The following is a 21,668-nucleotide window of genomic DNA, read 5'->3' as shown; positions in this document are numbered from 1 at the left end:
TTCAGGGAGGGTGTGATTAGACTCACACTTTGGGGTAAGACTGCCTCACCCCACGCTGATGCTGCCTCATGAACATAAAGAGGTTAGGATTCACAACACATCCCAGAATGGAAGGCAACCGCACAACTCCGGGAATCATGGCCTAGCCCAATGCATACATATTTGCGGGGCCATGACAATGTCCTTCTTGGGAGAAAAAAAAAACATATAGAAACAAATCTATGAAAATGTTTTTCTGACCTGCCCTTTCCCGTGTTTTCAGATATTACACCTTCACAGCTTGCTCTCACGGACACTTACGGACTCCCTGTGCAGCACAGTTCATTTTTAAAATCCTCCTTGTCCTAGCCTGTCATTCTCTAAATTTTATCATATAAAAAATTAAAGTGTATTTGTCCTTTCGATTTATTTCTCGTGCGGAATGGCAAAGAAAGGCCATTTGCCTTCTACATACCTCCAGAGCCCCTACAAGGTGTGGCGTCTCCGGGTGTTTGAGAGGAGGGGTGTCCTTGTGGGGGCACGTTGGTGCTTCGTCAATCATTTGTTGAAAACTACCTCCAGTCCAGTCTGCTAGATTTGTAGCACATTGGGTCAGCATCAGCATCAATTAGACCAGCCTGTCACCCAATTACACTCATTGAAAGACTTGAAAGACTTCATCTCCCAGGAATGTCTCACTCTATTAAACCTTGTTTAATCAGTACCTGAAAGCCCAAACAAGAATTAGGGGAGATAATCTCCAATTCTGTATCACAGAATCAACAATCATCATTGTTATGGAATCTAAGCAGTTACCTAACGTGGACAACTGAAAAACAAAACCAAAACCACACTTAAAATCACAAGTGCTTGCCCAATCGAAATGCCTTTCAAAGGACTCATTCACACATTATCTCACCTCTTAATTAAGGAATGAAAGGCTAGTTGTCTCAAGTGTTCAAATTTCTGTCCATCCCCCAACCCTCTAAAAAAAAATGGCAGGAAGATGAGTTCTCATCTGAAGGTGAGAAGAGAGGACTCCCAAATCCCCGAGTCTAAACATGAGCTCAGCAGCGGCTTTGGCGTTACAGGCCACAAGACTGTGTGTCTGTCTTTCATCTGCTAGCAGGCCCTCTCGTTCAACTTCCACCGAAAATATATGCCTGCTGGCTCAGGTGGAGAGACAGGACTCTTAACAGCAAAGTCTGAAAGCCTAAGTCGGATAACATAAGAAAGCCCTGGTGTTTCTCATCAGCCAACTGAAGTTCAACGGCCTCACCTGATGGAATATGCTTAGAAATGCGTAAGTCACCTTGAATAGATTTTAGAGCTAGGAGAGCATTAGCTTCCATTTGCCTGAGATGTACAGAACCAATCTAACTTTGGAGAGGAGCCCCAGTGGCGTAGTGGGCCGCACATGGAGCTGTTAACCAGACAATCAGCAGTTCAAACCTACCAGTCCCTCGGAGGGAGAAGGACCAGGCTTTCTGCTTCTATAATTGAGAAGTCTTGGAAGCCTTAAGAGGCGACTCTATTCTGTCCTATAAGGTCACTAGGAGTCAGAATCAACAATGGCAAGAGTTTGGTTTAGGGTAACTTGGGGAGGACTACGAACTAAAACTGTATTTTAATGTTCTATTCGAAGGGAAAAGTGTAGGTGTTGGCTGCTAACCACAAAGTCGGTGGTTTGAATGTCCCAGCTATGATCAGGAGAAATATGAGACAGTCTGCTCACATAAAGATTTTGAGTTTTAGAAACCCTGTCCAGATAGGGTCTCTGTGATTTGGAATTGACTAAGTGGCAGTAAGTTTTGTTAGTCATAAGGAGACATGAAGTTCTGGTACAGGTTACATGAACCTTGAACACATTACACTGACTATAATATATCAGGCCTACAAGGACAATTATATTATTATACGTTTATGGAACATACAGCCCAGAGACTTAAGTGTAGGATTTCCAGGGACAGAGGGGAGAGCGAAAAGGAGTTATGGCCAAGTTTTTCGAAAAGGATTGGGGAAAAAAACAAAAACCGTAACTGATTCAGACTCCTAGTCAGACTCACAGAGTAGAGCAGAATAGAACTGCCCCCACCTGAGTCCTGAGACTGTAAATATTGCCAGTGGCTGGCAGCTCATAGAGAACCTGGTGCCCTTGGGCTGCTGACCTTGTAGCTTGCAGCCCCTGCACCAACCTAGCTTCTTAACAACTAGCGGTGGTAATTGTGGAAGATGGTGACTGTACCTCCTATCATTAAATGAAGCACTTAAAAGTGGTTAAAAGGGCAAGTATGTACCTATATTTAACATATATATAGTCATGATAGATATGTATAGGATATATATATATATATATATATATATATATATATATATATATATATATATATATATATATATATATATAGAGAGAGAGAGAGAGAGAGAGAGAGAGAGAGACAATAGAGCAATGTTTCTTTAGGACTGGGAGTCCTCACAGTAAGACAAGAATCCCAGAGGAAAACAATCAATCAATGTATTTTTTTCATTTTTAGTTATAGCTTAAATTAAGCACTGGACTTAAAATAATTTTTTAAAAATCCAATGGCTAGTCCTACTGTAGACCACTTACTGTGACTAAGAATCTGACAGGGAGAGTGCTGGGGATGAAGAGGAGCATGAGAGGGTGGGGATGGAGGGGAGGGGCGGGTTGCAGCCAGCATTGAGACCCAACAATTGGAGAATATAGCCCCTCCTCTTTTCACCCTTAGCTTAACAAAATCTACTTAATGTTTCCTTTCTTCATTTCTGCCCATACTGCCATTACAGCGGAAAATTTGATGCTAAAAAGATCGAGCGATCGGGAGGTTGATTGATTGACACAGATATTTAAAATCATGCACACACATTTTTATTTAACTTAGGCCCTGATGATTAGTATAAAGAATCAGAAAAAGCAGAGTGCCTCGGGACTTAAATATCCTTTTCCAAATCTCTGAAGAACCACTCTCTAAAAACACACCTGTAAGATATTTAAGTCATTAAAAAAACAACAACAAAACCCACATATACAAACTTTAATCACCTTCAGGAACCATGATCCAATAATATATTTAATAAGTGAGATCTGACTCATCGATATACAAATACAGACAAACAAACAAAAACCCACCAACTAAACTTTGATAAAGACCGGTGCCCTGAGTAAGAGCACTGACAGTTGGGAAGGTTTACTGGTAGTATTTGAGGTAGCATATATTGTGGAGAACGGAAGCCACAGAGCTGCGTGCTGCTTCTCCTAGACTCAGATGTGCAGGCTGTCGACCTTGGCCCTTGGTAGAGGAAAGTGAATTTGCCTGTACTCATGAGTGAAAAGGATTGCTGACCGCAAAAAGCCCTTTTGCCCCCAAACACTCCCTACCGTCTCCCCTGTGCCCTGCCTGCACTACACTGCGTGCCTGGTGGAGGGAGGAAACCGGGATGGCATGTTGGTGCATTTTCCCTCTGGGGATGGCAAACCCCCCACCCAGGTTGTGGAGTCATTTCCTTTTGCCCCGTGCCATCCTCGTAGGCAGGAGAGCCTGGCAGCCAGGGGGAGAGGAAAATAGGGCGTAATGGAGTCTGTATTCCTCCAAGACTAGCAAGTGTGCCATTTCTGGACATGCCCAGGGTTCTGGCGCTTCGAGCTGCTCCCCTGCCTCCCCCACCCACCCCCTGAATACAATCATTTTGTGGTATCATTAAGCACTTTGCGAGTTTCCTGGCAGGATCATGAGCAGGAAAGTCGGGTTGTTTTTTTTAAAGTCCACAAAAACAACAACAAATTCAGGTTTGGGAGCACAGCTGAGAACAGACTTCTACTGTGTGAAGGAAGTGACACGAGGTTCCAGTTAGGGCGAGTGGGCCTGAGTCTTTTTCAAAAGGCAAATATTCACCTCCGCTCTGCCTCTCACACACAACTACACAGATGGAACAGGCGGAGGAGTGAAGCTGCAAAATGATCCCAACAGCCTCCCGCCATAGTGCGTGCGGGTCAACCTTCCTGCCCAGGCGTCATGCGAGTAAAGGATGGCTGACCACTAAAAGCCCTTTGGTCCCAATGCATTTTTCTGCTGTGTGAAGAGTCGAACAAGTGGAAGTCAGTGACAGGTGAGTGAATATTTAAAGGAGAAAGCACATGTCCAGGCAAAAAGGGCATGAGCTGGGCCTGAGTTGCCACTCTGTCATCTGGGCGACATAGAAAATCCTAAAAAGCTGCCCGGAAAGAGGGCCAAGGCATCATGGAACACACCAGCCACCATGTCAATCACCACACGACACCAGGGAGCTCTAGGCTTCAAGTATCCAAGGTACTACAATAGCTGGTCCCCTAAGAGCTCAGGCTGATGCTCAGAAGCTCCTCCCACCCACCCCACCATCCAAAGAGGAAAACACTGCTTTGGGTCACTACAAAACCCTGGGGGGGTGGGGGGTGGAACAAGGACATCTGGGACATTCTGTACAACTACAAGGTGTAGAGCTGGTACTCAAGCACTGCCTTCGAACGGTTCTGTTTTGTGTTTTCCCTTCCCCATTCTATATCAAGCAGGAAAACGGTTCCATAGGGTGAACAGTGTCGATTTTACATGTCATAAATTAAATAAGTTAGTTCACATTGTTTGTTCCTTCCCAGCCCTTCAGGTACAGTTCGTCTGTCTCAGCGTGCCTTCGCAGCTCGTTTCAGCAGTTCCAGGTCCCGTCTGTGGACAGCGGCGACTCCATGACAGCCATACTCGCTCAGCTGCAGAGGCAGGAACTGTTCCAGCAGCCCGAGGCCCTCCCCGGCGGGACTGGTGAATAGCTTAGTCCAGGAAGGTTTAAAGTTTCCGCTGAATCCCAAAAATACGGTACTCCCTTTCAAAAAAAAGAAAACAGGAAAGAAAAACAACACGGTTCGATTTGTAGTTCCTACTTCCGGGCACTGGCACGCAGACGGTGAGCATAACAGGGACAGCTACACGCCCTGACGTCAGCAGATGAACTCTGACCACCCACCTCTGGCCCCAAATAACACCCCACATCCCAGCACACTTCCTCTAATGCTGTCTGTCCTCGTCTGTACAAGAGATCTGAATGAAACCCATTCCGGCAGCACAAGCTCCTGAGAATGGCAGCTATGGTGCAGCATAAAATGCGGGGCTAGTGGTTTCAGGTGGGATGTGTACAATGCTACACATACAAACCTTTGTTATAGAGATGAGCTGGTTTGACTAATCCCAGAGGTACTAATGACGCTGAGATATTCAGCTGCTTTATTTCTCCCCTGGTGCTCAGCAGAACAATTGACCTGTAATGGAAATTTTAAATTATCATACAGAACTTCGGCACGTATTTCTTGAGCACGACTCTGAAATGAGGACAAAGCCAAAGAAGGAGCCAACGGTCATCAAGTTGGTCTCCGCTCATGGCAACCCGCATGTGGCAAGGGAGAACTCAGGACCAGAGTTTGTTTTTTGCCCCATGACTGTGATCTTTTAGAAACAGATCACCAGGCCTTTCTTCCGAGGTGTCGAAGGGTAGATCGCAATCCCCAATTGTGCCGGTAAATTACTAACTGGGTGCTTAACCATGTGTTACCCAGTGACTCCCAAACTCACTGTCAGGGCAAGAAATCTGTGTATCCACTCGGATCTCTCCTTGGAGTCTACGGTCTCTTCCTCTAATCCCTCTGTCTTCTGCCAAGACTATGCTGATCTAATTATACTGGCTTTATAAGAGATTAATACCTAAGTCCCTTTTTATTATAATATATCTTAAACTATTTGATTACTCCTCTACATTTATTATCCAGGTGAACTTCAGAATAAACTGGCGACTGCAATGGAAATGTAATCGATTAAGATAGTAATGGAAACATTCTAAATTTACATTTTAATTTAGATAGAATGACATCTTACAATATTATGTTTTCCATCCAGAAATAGGTCCCCTTTTATTCAGCTCTTGAGTAAAGCATTCATATTCTACTGTGGACCTATATATGTATTTTTTCTAAATCATTTTATTGGGGGCTTGTACAATTCTTATCACAACCCATATATCCAGCCATTGTATCAAGCACATTTGTACATTTGTTGCCATTATCATTCTCAAAACATTTACTTTCTGCTTGAGCCCTTGGTATCAGCTCCTCATTTTCCCCCTCCCTCCCCACTCTGCCCCCTCATGAACCCTTGATAATTTATGAATTATTATTATTTTGTCATATCTTACACTGTCCGATATTTCCCTTCACCCACTTTTCTGTTGTCTGTCCCCAGGGAGGAGGTTATATGTAGATCTTTGTAACCGGTTTCCCCTTTCTACCCCACCTTCCCTCCACCCTCCCAGTATCGCCACTCTCACTACTGGTTCTGAAGGGATCATCCGCCCTGGATTCCCTGTGTTTCCAGTTCCTATCTGTACCAGTGTACATCCTCTGGTCTAGCCAGATTTGTAAGATAGAGTTGGGGTCATGATAGTGGAGAGAGGAAGCATTCAAAGACCAGAGGAAAGCTGTATGTTTCATTGTTGCTACCCTGCAACCTGACTGGCTCATCTCCTCCCCATGACCCTTCAGGAAGGGGTGTCCAGTTGTCTACAGATGGACTTTGGGTCTCTACTTTGCACTCACCCTCATTCACAATGCTATGATTTTTGGTCTCTGATCCCTTCTACACCTCATGGTCACACAGGGCCTATATGTTTCTTACTTAAATTACAGCTTCAGCTTTATGGCGGTGTCGGTGGGTTCTTGCTTGTCGTCTTCCTAAAGCAACCACAACTCAATCCAGAGTCAGAAGAGAAGTCTGACCTTGGCCACACTGCAGCCCTAACATTCTTTGATCAGTTGCTCAATCCAGTCCCAAGAGATTATTTACAAGTGAGACCATCTTCCCCACACTTTGAAGTCTTCATCTCTTTTACTCCACCATTTCCATTTGCTCTAGCTACTCTGTCCAAGAGCAAGTTTCTGAGTCGCTTTGACAGCCTTTTGGTACTTTTGCTTGTTGGCCTTGGTAACGACCGTTTTATATCCCTAATGTTATCCGTCTCCGGTCGTTAGTGTTCAATGTGTCAAGCCTGTTCTTGAGCTGCTTTCTAAATCCAGGTGAGAAATGCACAAGGTGGGTATTTCTGCTTTTGTGAACTTGCTTTAACTCTCTTCAGCATCAACTTCACCTTGCGTACCAGCAGTTCATCTGCTCTTCCGTTGGCTCCTCAACTTAGCATGACAAATTAATATCACTATTGAATTGTATGCAAATATCTAAGTGTTTCCCATTGATAAGCAGTTGCTTAGTCATGATCACGGAGTCAAACATAGGTGATAAAAAGAGTTAACCTCACTCAGCTGTTCACCAAAAGGTTGGCGTCCACGCCCATTCCGAGGCACGGTGGAAGAAAAGCCAGGAAATCCACTTCACATGAAGGTGGCCATGAGTGGATTCCAACAGCAGTTAGTTTGCTTTCAAAAAAATCCATGGTGAGGACTGTAGTGTCAAGGAATAGGGCCCTTCTAGCCAATATTCCTTATGTGATATTTTAATTCTGGAAATTTAGATGCATCTGGCTGTGGTTCCATTTTGGAAGGCCTTATCTACTAATGGACAGGAACAGGTGTGATGAAGATCTAACCTTGGTAGAGGGTGTGAATCAAGGCATATCCTTTATTTCTTTGACGGATCTCGAAGACCTCACTTCAGAAGAGGGTGTGAACGAATCACTTCCTTTGTTTTCCCTGGATATCAAATAGCACCGCCACATAGTTCTGCTGCGCGGTGCCTCACCTGGAATGCCCGGCCTGTTTCCTGGTCGTGCTGTGGTAGAAGACATGCTGTGACTTGTGGACACATTGGGATTCAGGCTCTGGACACAGCATGTTGCTTATCTCTTCCTGACGTTTCTATTTTGGACTGAACAGTCCCCACCACCCCATGAGACATTTCCTTCAAGTTTCATGAGGGTTTTTCGCAGGGACTCGGGGAATGCAGAGACATGAGAAGAGGCACTCACAGGAGATAGCACCTTGGAAGAGTGAATTATATCGTCTGATATAATTCTCCTACAAGGGCTTATTACCCCAACCAGCCATTCAGACCACACTGGCCCTGGGATGAGCTGAGGGAAGGAGTGAATATCTTTCAAGGAGCTCTAGATGCCCAGCAATGATGAAATACTGGGTAGAAAACCCTGTGCTCAGAAATTTGCCAGGCACCTTCTTTCTGGCAGACTCCAAGGGAACCAAACCACAGCCTTTGCTTCCTTGATGGCTACCTGAAAAGTGGCCCGTTGCTGCCAAAGCGCAAGCTTCACCTACCTGGGAGGGATCCCTGCTAGATACTCTTTCAGGCGACTGACATCAGCAAGAGCAAAAGTCTTTTTGTCCGTCAACCGGAAGGGAACACTGCAGGCATCCACGATCAGGAGGAAGACACCTGAATTTCGGAAAGTGAAGTCTGTGCCATTGACCTGAAAGAGCAAAGGTGATCTCTGAGGGACTAACCACTCTGGTTACATGTCTAGGATGGCTGGTGCTCTTTCCAGCCCTGCTTCCTAACCCCGCATTCGCTATCTGTGTCCAAGGTTCAAATGGGACATTCTACTTCCTACTTCCCTGCAAATATCTGGAAATCCGGCCTGCAGGGAAGATGCTCTGAGTAAGAGCTGGTACTCTTCATGACTCTTCCCACAGTGCTGAAGCACTTTCCCATCAGGGGCTAGGTCCAGGCTTTGTCATTTGTAGGCTAGGCCTGGGCAGTGCCCAGAAGAACAGGTGGAACCTCTGTCCCACAGCGGATCTCAGACAGCTTTCTGTCATCAGGATTCAGTAAAATACCTACCGTGTATAAGCCGAGTTTCTCGGCACACTTTTAATGGCATTTTTGTGGTACAATTAGGTGCCTCGGTGGGTATTGGGGTCAGTGTATACTTGAGTATCTACAGCACTATGCCTCAACTCGTATTACCAACAACCCCCTCAAGAGTTTAGGATTGAAATAGCCTAGGTGCTAGCTCACCTTCATCTCCTTCACCCTAAATAGGACTCTCTCCGAAACCAGAATGGAAACAGTCATTTTACTGGGATTGAAGCCAGAAGGCACCATTATATTTTGTTTTGTGGCCTGAGCTGGAATTTCCTTAGTTATCCTCTCTAATTTGCTAGTGTGAGAACTGTAAACCCACTATCATCGAGTCAATCTGGACTCATGCCAACCCTCTAGGACCAAGAGACCTGCCTCCTTGGGTTTCTGAGATGGTACATACTCACAGGAGCCTTGTTCTCAGATCAGCAGGTGGTTTGAACCACTGATTCTGAGGTTAGCAGCCAACCCCTAACAAGCCACAATTTGTGAACTAGACTTCCAAATAGCTTTAATTCCTCCATCCAAAAGCAAACAATGAATTGACTAGCATGAGACATGATTCAACCATAAATCAAGCTCATAGGCAATGTTTCTGTTTGTGGCATGAAAGCACAAACTGTTCTAAAGACTCCTGGGAGAAAAAGGAGGCTGTCTGTTGCTGCAGAGATTTACAGGCCTGAGGACCCTATAGGGATGCTGAGCCAGAATCAACCTGATGGCAGTGAGGTATCCTTAACTCAGCGCTGTTAAAAAGCAAACTTAAATTCGGTCCACACCTATAGATGGATTTGTGATAATGTTGTCCACGAGTGGGAAAAACCGGAACTCTGAAAGAAACCAGATGAGACTTGGCCCAGGTACTGGATGGCTCAATAACGATAGGTTAGACACCTGTCAACCAAAGGGCTCTTGATAAGGTAGCCTCGCATTCGCTCTGATTTCACACAGGCCCAAAGACCTGGTTCAACATAAACCCAGTCATCCTGAGGTTGATTCTGACTGCTGGCAGTCCCATGGGTTTCAGAGTAGAACTGTGCTCACAAGGGGTTTCCACAGCAATTCACCGAGTCTTTTTCTCAGACACCTCAAGGTGAATTCAAACGCCCAACATTGTGGCTAGCAGCCAGGCGCATTAACCATCTATACCACGCAGAGACCACAAGAACAGGTCCCCCGTGGCTCTTTTGGCTCTAGCCCCCAACCTAGGTCTGACACCCTGGTTTGGCTCTCTCCTTCCCATAACGCACCTAGAAAAGCCAACTAACACTTTACCTCTTCAGAGCCTGCTTCTGCAAAGGGGGGAGCAAGGGAGCTCTAAAATAGAAGGAAAGGCTAAAGAATGTTTTTCATGTCATCTATATTCTTCCCCAAACAATTTAGGGACCTAGGTTTTGAAAAATCAAGGTAAACATAGCTTTCTGCATATTCTCAAGTAACATGACAATGATCTTTCACCTAAGGTGGCCTTTTCCCTTAATAGAAATCTGATCTACATCGAACATGCCTAGGAAGAAGCAAAAAGGAGAGGGATGGATAAAAAAAGTTGAATAAATGCAAATAATGTTAAAAGGCAAATGTTTAGGAGGTATTTGTACTACCATGACACTGCCTGGACATGTGATTATGATGTGACTGCAGAGTCAAATGTTGAGCATAAACGAGTGAAGGCAGTCAGAGACAATGCATGTTACCAGGACCCAACAAGAAAGCAGCGGCCGTGGCGTGCACCACGCTGGGGATACTTACAGAGATAACCGTTGGGCTTCCGTGCCGCGCTTCCGCCTCACTGGGTGACTGAAACTGCAAGGGGAGGTAGCTTTTATGAGGATCACTGGTGAACACCACCTAGACAGGGCACAAGTTCCATATTTACATTAGCATCCTCTTTCGCCAGAAGGTTCCTTCCAAGAAAGCTCGATGACATGAGAGCCAGTAGGTGTCTAGCTTCTTTTTCTGAACCTGGCATGCACCTTTCCTGACCTGGAACCTCACCTTCTGATGTAGGTTTAAGACAATTAGTGTTTGGCCCTGATTTTCAGGAACAGCGCCGGCTTCAAATAGTTACCATTTTGCTGGTCAATTAAATAAATTCCATCAACAATGTACCGAGTGCATTTTCATGTAAATCTCCAAAAACATTTTATAGCAAGAGTCACAAAGCCATGATGTCACTGAAATGAAATAGTCAAGTACAGAGAAATCAAAGATTCCTAGTGCTCCGAGGGGAGAAGGGAGCTCTTCCTTGGGGATGGCATGCCTGCTATCCAGGGCTGCCATAATGGAAACACCACGCGTGGTGGCTGTCCGAAGCAGACAGGTATTTTCTCACGCGTTAGGAGGCTCGGTGGGCAGCCAAGCTCAAGGTTAGGCTTCCTCTTTGTCGGCTCTAGAGGAGGGTCGCTGTCCTGAGCGTCTCCTCCTGGGAGATCTCCGCCTGGCGTGCGATCTCTCTTCCCCACCAGTTGCTTGTTTAATCTTTTACCTCTCAAGAGAGATGAATCAAAACATACCGAATCCTGTCTCATTAACATGCCCCACTCCCAAATAAGGTTATGATCTCAGGCAGAGAGGTTAGACTTCCCAGCACATACTACTGGGAAATGCCATTCAATCCATAGCAGGGAAAGGTAGAGATAATGATTGTATCACAGGAAGAGTAGAATCAATAGCACCGAATTATACAAGTAGAATTTGTTGAGTTGGCAGGTGTTTTGTGCCTATTTTTAACCAAATTTTTAAAAACTTAAAAAAAAAACAGGAAGGAGATAAAAAACACTTAACAGTGGAGAGCAAATGCTTTGAAAATGATGAGGGCAAAGAATGTACAGATGTGCTTTACACAATTAATGTATGGATTGTGATAAGAGTCGTATGAGCCCCTAATAAAATGTTTTTTAAAAAAAGACACTTAACAAAAGAGACAAACAAACAAGCAAAAAAGCACAACAGTCTTAAAAGGCTCAAGCCAATTGTCTTGAATTAGGGAGTCAATCATTACAGGCCTGAAGGAAGAAATGTAAATAACACTACCTCAATAAAACATACAAACACACAAAAATAGTGACCTTCTTACATGACCAGATGGAACACTTCTCCATAACCTACAAAGGCCTCCATGGATGGAGCAGGCCCTGATCTCATTTTCTCTTGTCTGTCCTCTGCTTTCACTGATGCTGTTCCCTCACCTAGAATGCCCCTCTCTTTGTCCTTCTACTTCATTCAACCGCCCACAGTCCCACAGTCATCAAAGCCTTATCTCCTCACTTAAGTCTTCTCTCCCCTAAGAGCACCTTTGGGCTCATACAATTCAGCATTTAAAAGTATTCAAGAGCTTCAAAAGTTTTGTGAAAGAAGTCTGTTATCATTTTTTTAAAATCCATTGTCCTTTAATTCCATTTTTCCTTGAACTCTGTGAAGCCAGTCCTATTGGTAAATGAGTAGTCCTTACAGGTCAATATTAACAAATTCATTTGCAAGAGTAAATAATAATCATGATACTAAACACTCACAAGCAAACCAACATTATGCAAAGTCTCAGGTTTGGGGCCAGGCATTCATGTGACTTTTAGTACTTACTCCTAACATACATGTTTTTGCTCTTAATATTAAAAAAGAAAGATCCTCCAAAATTTCTATATAAAAATAATGCTCCCAGATACTCTAAATGCTCAGCAATTGCACAAAACAAGCGCTCGATGAAGTATTTAAACGTGATTTATGATTAGTATAAAGAATGGAGAATCTATGTATTATGCCTACAAGCATTTAACAACATGGGCCTACAGTATTTCCAGTGGTGATTACATTTGCTTTTATATACTAAAATTGTACTATAAATGATTAAAAAAAAATCATGTCTCTTGGGCAATGGAGCTCTTTCTCGATGAAGCCCATGGAGAATTAGGCTGGGAGAGTGGCTTTGCTGTGAAGATGATCCTCATCCAAACATTACATGGGACAAGTAACGCCACACAGGACCTTCCTCACATGCATACTGCGTGCTTTGGGGTTGTTATAATGGGGCATAGAAACAGCTCAAGGATTATCACTCACCAATTACCACTGTGATAGTGAAACTGACATTTTAAGAAATGTTTACCGTCTACCCTACAGGAAACCGTATGTCCATCTTTCTCTCCCTGCTCCTTCTGCTGTGAGCGAGCAGGAAGGAATGAAAATGTATGCAGTGCAGAAAGAAGTTTTGTCTTCTCAAAGCACTTAGATTAAGAAATAAAGAAAGAGTTTGGAATTCCCCCCCCTTATCAATAGGAAATGTACTTAAAAAAGGGGGGGGACTGGTGGTACTTGTGCTAGGCTGTCACTGCAAGGTTCTCTGTTCAAGCTCCATGTCACTCTGTAGGAGGAAGATGAGGCTGTCTGCACCCGGAAAGATTCAGTCTCCAAACCCTATGGGGTCACTAGGAGTTGGAATCAACTCAAAGGAAGTGGACTTAGTTGGGGTTTTAGAGTAATCCTGGCTTTTTCCCTTAGGAATTGGCCTAACTCCTTTTGGCTGATGTGTGTCAGATTTTAGACTCGGGGGGAGGAGGGTAACGGTGTGGGGGAGGCCACGGGACACTTATGACAGGAATAATAAGTGAGGAGAAGCATTTTCTCTTCTATCCCAAGTTAATCTGTACTTTAACTTACAGATAAATCAAATAGCACATGCTTCCAAATCTATCGATTTTCACAAGAGCTGCATTTTCTGAAGAGAAACTTCACACCACAAGATAAACAATGTTTTTGGTTGGTTTGGGTTTTGTTTTTTTTGGGGGGGTGGGGTTCATTCCTGATTCATAAACCAGAAAGTGACATCAGTGGTTGCCTTGTGGGAGGCAGGGCAGCAAGGCTTTTTTCTTCTAAGACACTATGGAGCAGCCTCAAGCTTCCAATCTTGAGTCTGCAGCCAAGCACATCAACCGTTTGTACCGCCCACAAGTTCCAGTAGTTCTTAAACAGCGGGGCTCTTGTGTTCCTGCTGAGCGTGGCGTTTCAGAAAGAGCCAACATTCAGAAGAAAACACCCAACATGCACCATATGGCACCAGAGATGTTTCAAAAAACAGCATTCTCTGGTCAAGAAACCTTTGACTTTTCTCTCAGTGCACACCTCCCTTCGGCTTTACCTGGCTGGTGCCACAGCCTGGACAGGGTCCGGAAAGCATGGCTGGCATCTGCTTGGTGGCTGATGGCTTTCGGTAATAGCGTGGATATGCTTTGGCCATGCAGTTACTGACGTCTTTTGAATCCGTTGTCGCCTGGATCTTGACCCTTTCGCATCCCTGAGATGAGCAGTAACTGTGACCGTCCCTGCTGCTTTTGGCCTTGAGATATAAGAAGAGCAACCTGCACAAAATAGAAACCAACCCAGTTGGCATTAGGCATCGTCTCAAGCACAAAGACGCTTCCTCAAACAAAATGTACTGGTCAAAAAAACGCTTCCTCTCACACAGTGATCTTCTCTTCAAATAAAAGTAAACTTACAAAACTTCTATTAAGTTGGTTACCTCCCCTTTCTCGAATGTTAGCATCCTGAGACAAATGCAATATACTTGGAAACCCCGATTCAGCCATTCTGGAAGATATCAAAGTTGGTTTCTGGTTTGAATTAGTTCAAAAGGTAATTGGGGAGGGTGGAATTCGGCTTGGCTCAAAAATCCCTAGGCAAACTTGATACTATTGCTGAGTTCAGAATTTGGGAAATTAGTGTGGCTTATTCTAATTTGGGAGGGTCCGTAAATCATTTCGGTTTAAGGCACAAAGCTGGAATCGTAAAAAAGGCAATTCTGACTTGTTCGGCTACGGCCAGGATATGGCCTCAAGTCAGTTCCTGTGAAGTTTACAGAGAGTAGATGGAATTGGGGTCCTTCCATTTGTCCTGGGGCCAACAGCAGGCGAAATGAACAGTCCCACCCACCCGGGATTATCCTCCTCTTGCCAAGATGAAAGAAAAAGTCTAAGGCTCGGGCAGCAGTCCACCTCTTGTCAGTGAACCTAATCCTTCTGAACCAGAGAGTCTAAAGATGAGATCAAGTGGGATTGATCACCGGAGGCCCGTGCATGCAGCGCCGTTGCAAATTGTCCCAACATCCAGTCATTTTAACACACACACTTAAGGAATGACAAAGATCATACTAGATCAAGTGTGGAATAACTGAGATACAATGAAAAGAATTCAAACCAATAGGATTAAAAAGTATTAAGCGCAGACGAGGACATATGCCCCAAGCTTTCATTCAGTTAAACATTCGTTTAATGACAAGTCATCTGACTGTCCTTACAAAATGTGGGTGTTCCAGACTGTAGACGTTCTAGAACATACAGAATGAAATCTACATAGATTGTTTAAGTCTTATCAGAAATTGTAGACCAGGAAAACTTAGGAGCGAATCGCATCACGTTTTTCAAAGGCTAACTCGTCACTTAATGACAGAAGCCCAACGTCATCTCCTCTAATCCTGCACCCCTTCCACTCTGCACTTTCCCCCTTTCCAAACATGCCATGCCAGTCTGCCAAGCCTCCATGCATTTGTACACTCTGTTCCCGCTGCCTGGAACAGCTCCGCCTCGCCCACCTGCTCTCCCACCCCTCCCGACTGCCTCTAGGGTCGCACTCTTGAGCTGACACTGGTTCCACGGGCTACCCTCAAAAACCACACTATAGGATTTAAAGACCATTTAAACTGTCTGCCTTCCAGTGACTGGCCCATACCCTTTAGTGGACTATGAATCCACAATACTGAAAAAAATATGTCTTATTCACATTATCATCCTTCCTGGGTGTATGACAGTGACCCACGTAGGAATGTCCGCTACAGGGATGGCTATCCGAGGAGCATTCTACTTGATGGGAGAGGATAGGAGAGGGGGCCACCATAAGCCAAAGGCTGGAGACTGTACCAGGCAAAAAGTAGACAAAGCCAACAGCTGCCCGGAAGAGCAGGATGAGAATTAAAAAGCGGACAGACGCAGCCTAGAGAAAGCTGGAAGCCAATATGCCAAGGTTACACAGTGATTTGGAAAAACTCCAGGTGAACTTGAGAGAGCCTGCGAAGTCGGTAGGAAGAATGGGCTTTGACTCCACCAGTAACTATGCCATGTACAAATAATCATCTGAAACTTGTTCTGGAAAAAAATCATTTTAATTTCCAATTTGGCCTACTGGCTCTTTACTGACAAGGATAATTTCTTTCTCTCAATTGCCTTAATAGGTATACGGCAAACATTTGCACTCGATTCCTCCCGACAACTGTAATTACACATCATTCCTCTTCTCCTCTAAGCCTTTAATAGCGATGTGCCCCGAATTACCCGCCGGCAGCTGCTTGTCTAAGCAGCCCCCGCATGACAACCTATTCTTAGCAACTCTGAAGAGCTAGTAATTTCACCATTCACGAAACATAGCAATAATCCTCCATTCTGGCTTCCACCGAATTACCCAGTGCTGGAGTCAAAATAGAATTTCCTCTGGGATTGCTTCCTCTGCAGTTCTTCCAGCGAGCCTACAGGCTCGTAGTCCTCCATCTTGGATAACGAGCCATTGTGTCGCTGCAAAAAGCCAAAGGTAACTTGAAAACTCGTGTTGGATGGATAGCAGAGGCCAACTCGAATCCAGTCATCCCTACGGAGGAGAGATAATGAAGGGTGAACATACTCGAGTCAGTATCTTTGTTTTTTTAATGATGGTAATAAATTATCTAACAAAACATGCGCAATTATTTTTCAAGGTACAATTCAACGGCATGAGTTACATTCATCCTGTTGTGGAGCTACCACCAATATCCATTTTCAAATGGTTTTCACCATTCCAAAGAGAATTTGGCACGTCTTCCACAATAACTCCAGATCTTCCTCCTCTCTCAGCCCCATACCCGTTAGTAAGGCTTTTGTCTCAAGATTTTTCACATAAGTGGACTCACACCACTGTGCCGTTGGGGCCTGACTTGTTTCCCTCACAGCAGTATGTCCAAGGTGCCTCCGTGTCACATGGATCAGCACTCTCTCCTTTGGGGTGACTATGCCTGCATTATATTTGGGCTCAAACTTACAAACCGTTGTGAGGGGGACCCTTGACCAGGCAGCTTCGTTTTGTTGGGCACAGGGCTGTTAGGGGTTGGGACTGACTTAATGGCACCGAGAGCAGCAACATATTTCTAAACATCTGCCTAACCAGTTACAGCATCCCTTTTGCTACTGTGAATAATGCTGCGATGAACCCGAGTACAGAAATATCTATTTGAGTCCCTACTTGCAACTTTTCTGGGTTTACAGAGTGGTAATTCAGTTTAACTTTTAAGGAGCTGCCTGTTGTCAATAGAGGCTGTGAGCCCATCTCTTTTGAGGAGTCCAGCACAGGCAAATTTTAGCCAAGGGTCTCCTTCAATTCCTGCTGTGTACTTTCTGGTAGTGGGACTACAAGGCCTGCCACCTGACAAACTAAAGAACATTCTACTTTTCTCTATTACCCATATTTGTCTTGCCGACATTTTGATAAGAAAAAAATTCCTGGCATCTCTAGAACTCGAGGACACGTGCAGACATGAGATAGTATGCAACGCAGATACTGTAGATGGATAAGAAAATTCAGTGAGATGGTTGAGCAAGAGTGCATTACAATAGAGACACTGATGGCAGAAAGGTAGCTGGTAAGATTCCAAAGAATTTGGACCCCATAGGCTACACCTCTTCATATTGGTCACAGATTGACTCGGGTAACCCACTCAAGAATAATTCAGAAGGCAGATATAAGATGTACACAAAAAGATGTTCTACAAGGTATCTATCATAGCAAGAAAAGGGCCAGTCGGGGAAGAATCTAAATGTTCACTAGGGGAGGAGGTTAATGAAATGCATCAGGTACATCCATATTCGGAGTGAGAAGACTTCAGGGTGGGGAACACCCCAAAATGCCGCACTATGAACGGTATCATTGAGGATTATTTCTATTTTCTCTTTATGATTTCCTATATTTTGCATAAGGAATCAGTATAGCTTTTTTAACTTTTAGTTGTTGTTTTTTTTTTCAGGAATGGCATTTTGACAAATACTGTACCCTCCCATAATTATATTCAATAAAACTAAATTAAGGAGGGGAAAGAACGTGCTCATTTCCCCCAACTCTTCCCTCTGCCCACCATGTAATCTGTAATTTTTATGAAACTTAGCTAATTTACTATATAAGGAAAGTGTGACTGAATTTCAAGCCGATGCGGATTTTTATAATTTCTTGGTTCCGCTTTTTTCTACTTTAAAATGGTTTTCCTTGCCCAACAGTCACTCACTTTTGGAACTTCCAAAACCCTGCAAACCTTTTGACTTTAATATCTCACCTCAAATTCATTACTCAAAGGTAAAGTAACTTTTTGGATTCTTGATCTCACTCTTCTATGTCTGTCTTCTTTCCTTCCTTCCTTCCTTCCTTCCTTCCTTCCTTCCTTCCTTCCTTCCTTCCTACCTTCCTTCCAGAGTGATTGTATCAAACTGGGCTTTGAGAAATCTCATCACAGACAAAACTAACGTCTAAGGATTAACAGTACAGAGACCAAGAAGGAAGCTGCTGCAGATGTTTAGGCAAAAGGATGATGATGGCCTAAACAGCATGCTTAGTGGGAGCACAGAGAGATGAAGAGACTGCAGGCAGAAGGCTTGCCATCAGTAGGGTGGTGAGATGTACAGAAAAAAGGAAGAGCTGAGGATCTTCGCCGGAGTTCTGGAATAGGTGGTGCGGGGTCAGTGAATTATTTAACGCAGCTCTTCTGGCCAAACGCTAATTCCCACCGACCTACCTTTTCCTACATGGGTCTGGTAAGAAGGTAGCGGGGAGATACTAATAGACTTCACCTGTGAGTAATTATGAATGGGATTCGCTGAGAGTCCTCCTGCGGTGTATAAAATGAACCATCTGAGAAGCCGGAGTGAAGCTCATTACCAGTAAAAGCCAGGAGTGGAGTGTACCCTCTGGACTCCAACCCCCTGCCCAGGGGACCTCCTGGGTCCAGAGGACAGCTATACCATCACAGGAGCAGCAGCAGAACCAGGAGAGAGAGTGTGGAACCGAATGATGCCGAGTGCTTTTGCGCAGGAGGCTGGCTTATGGCGTGGGGTGGCCTTGGACACTGAATTAGGGAAGTGGGACTTGCTGGACATGGAAGCGGAACTGAATGCCTTTATAGTGAGGCTTGCTGGAGTGAGTGCCACTGGACACTGAATTCAGGGAGCTGAGCTTGCTGGCCCACGGAGCTTGAGCTGAATGCCGTCAGGTTGCGGCTTCCATTGGAGTGGTATGCCAAGTCGGGCACTTATTGGCACACCTGAAAGACCTTTGTAACATGTCCTGATAAACAACTCAGCCCTGAGCATTTCTCACTGGCATTACGACTTCACTTCCTGAATTATCCTTTTATTCATGACTTTTGTCTGTGAGTTCGGGGTTACCACTGCAATGGATTAGAACCCAGAGAAGTAAAATAGAGACCATTAATTAAGACAACCCAAGTGGGATCACTATTTTATAGAAAAGGCATAGAAAAGCAACAGCCTACGTTACAGGAAATGAGTAGAGGATGTGCCAAAATGACTACACAGCTCAAAAACAAGGGCACCCACCACTGTGTGACTTTCTCCTTGGAAGTGATCTTGGTGACCAAATTCTCACATGTTCCATGTCCATTTCTAGTCATTTGAACTGGCTGTTTTAAGAGCATTCTGACAAGTCTGAGCTTTATGGTCCACCAGGCCACCTCAATTTTTACGTACAGTCAAGAGAACGCGTCATCTTACTTTCTATGTACTGTATATACTCCAGCATAAGCCGACCCAAATATCAGCTGGAACCTAATTTTACCACACGAACTGCATTAAAAAATGTGCTGAATATCCATACAGGGGACAACACTGGAGGCACAGGGTGGGAATTGCGCCCGATCTGACCCCACCAAACCGAAGCAAAACACTAAAGGTGTGCAACAGCACAGCAAGGGGAACAGAGCAAGCAAGTCCCGAGGGGATACCAAAAATGGACTTTGGGCCCAGGGCGTGGCACCCCAACAAATTCCACCAGAAAACAAAAAGCCCTTGAACTATTTACAGGCTTTTTGTTTTTTGTCAGTGGTTTTTTGTTGTTTTCTCTTTTTTTCTTTGTTTTGCTCTGTCTTGGTTTTTGTGCATATTATTATCTCTGCAGGTCTAGCTAGAAAAGATAGACTGGATAAACAATCGGGACAAGAAAACAAGGGGACCAATGGTTTTGGGGGTACATGGGAGAGGGGGAGGTGGGGGACAGGAAGTGGTGTTAACAAACCCAGGGACAAGGGAACAAGCGATCTAATATCATTGGCAAAGGAGGGTGTAAGATGTCTAGTAGGGCTTGATCAAGGGCAATGTAACAGCTGTGAGGAATTACTGAAACTCAAATGACGGCTGAGCATGATAGTGGGACAAGAGGAAAGTAAATGGAAATAGAGGAAAGAACTTGAAGCCAAAGGACATTTATAGTGGTCTAAATATAGGCATGCATATATGTAAATATATTTATATATGATGATAGGGAAATAGATCTATGTGCACATATTTATAGGTTTAGTATTTAGACAGCAGATGGACACTGGGCCTCCACTCAAGTACTCCCTCAATGCAAGAACACTTTGCTCTATTAAAACTGGCATTCCATGATGTTCGCCTTCCTGACACGATCACTGAAGACAAAGTGGGTGCATAAGCAAATGTGAAGAAGAAAGCTGATGGTGCCTGGCTATCGAAAGATATAGCCTCTGGGGTCTTAAAGGCTTGAAGATAAACAAGCAACCATCTAGCTGAGATGCAACAAAGCCCACATGGAAGAAGCACACAAGCCTGTGTGATCACAAGGTGTTGAAGGGATCAGGTATCAGGCATCAAAGAACAAAAAATCATATCATTGTGAATGAGGAGGAGTATGGAGTGGAAACACAAAGCCCATCTGTAGGCAATTGGACATCCCCTTACAGAAGGGTCATATAGGGTGCAGTAGAGCACCAATGAAACATACAACTTTCCTCTAGTTTTAATGCTTCTCCTCCCCCTACCCCCCCCCCACAATCATGATCCAAATTCTACCTTGCAAATACGGCTAAAGCAGAAGATGTACACTGTACAGATATAAACTGGAAACACAGGGAATCCAGGGCAGATAACCCCCTCAGGCCCAATAATGAGAGTAATGATACCAGGAGGGGAAGGGGAAGGTAGGACAGAAAGGGGGAACTGATCATAAGGATCTACATATAACCCCCTCCCTGGGGGTCAGACAACAGAAAAGTGGGTAAAGGGAGATGTTGGACAGTATAAGACATCACAAAATAATAATAATAATTTATAAATTATCAAGGGTTCGTGAGGGGAACGGGGAGGGAGGGAAACAAAATCAGGAGCTGATACCAAGAGCTCGAGTAGAAAGCAAATGTTTTTAGAATGGGTGATGGCAACAAATGTAAAATGTGCTTAACACAATGGAGATACATATGGATTATGGTAAGAGTTGTACGAGCCCCTAATAATTTTTTTTAAGGTACTGTAAAACTTGGCTTATAATGAGTATATATGGTCCGTTTCTGAGCGGTTTCCTGAAGTTTGGTGGGTTAACAGTAACATTCTTCGAGACTGGTTACCCAACCTTTCTAAAACAAGATCAACCCTTTCTCTTTCATGTTCTGTCCCTTTTCCTAATGTGGCCTATGCTGTGTCATCATGGAGTCCACTGTCCCTTGAACAGAGCTAGCCTCGACCAGTTACCATGGCGTCACTTCAGACCCCTGGTATTCCTGTGAAGAACTGTGCTACATAGAGT

The 21,668-nt window shown here is 44.3% G+C and overlaps 1 protein-coding gene across 2 annotated transcripts in view; it reads right to left on the bottom strand.

The window, feature by feature from the left end:
- Window positions 1-2,846: 2,846 nt before the first annotated feature.
- Window positions 2,847-21,668, bottom strand: part of CEMIP2 (cell migration inducing hyaluronidase 2) — a 92,483-nt gene continuing 73,661 nt past the window's right edge. For both annotated transcript variants that reach the window (XM_075560550.1, XM_075560549.1), the window contains exons 19-24: window positions 16,284-16,466; window positions 13,972-14,191; window positions 10,590-10,688; window positions 8,297-8,448; window positions 5,181-5,284; window positions 2,847-4,851 (exon numbers count right to left, since the gene is read on the bottom strand). In XM_075560550.1, the coding sequence (XP_075416665.1) occupies window positions 4,655-4,851; window positions 5,181-5,284; window positions 8,297-8,448; window positions 10,590-10,688; window positions 13,972-14,191; window positions 16,284-16,466 (955 nt within the window). In that variant the 3' untranslated portion in view covers window positions 2,847-4,654. The remainder of the gene's footprint in view (window positions 4,852-5,180; window positions 5,285-8,296; window positions 8,449-10,589; window positions 10,689-13,971; window positions 14,192-16,283; window positions 16,467-21,668) is intronic.

The sequence above is a fragment of the Tenrec ecaudatus genome, chromosome 10 (genome assembly GCF_050624435.1).
Source record: "Tenrec ecaudatus isolate mTenEca1 chromosome 10, mTenEca1.hap1, whole genome shotgun sequence".
In the NCBI taxonomy this organism is placed as follows: Eukaryota; Metazoa; Chordata; class Mammalia; order Afrosoricida; family Tenrecidae; genus Tenrec; species Tenrec ecaudatus.
The sequence above is the reverse complement of the archived record's forward strand: the minus strand, read 5'-3'. Positions and strand labels throughout refer to the sequence as shown.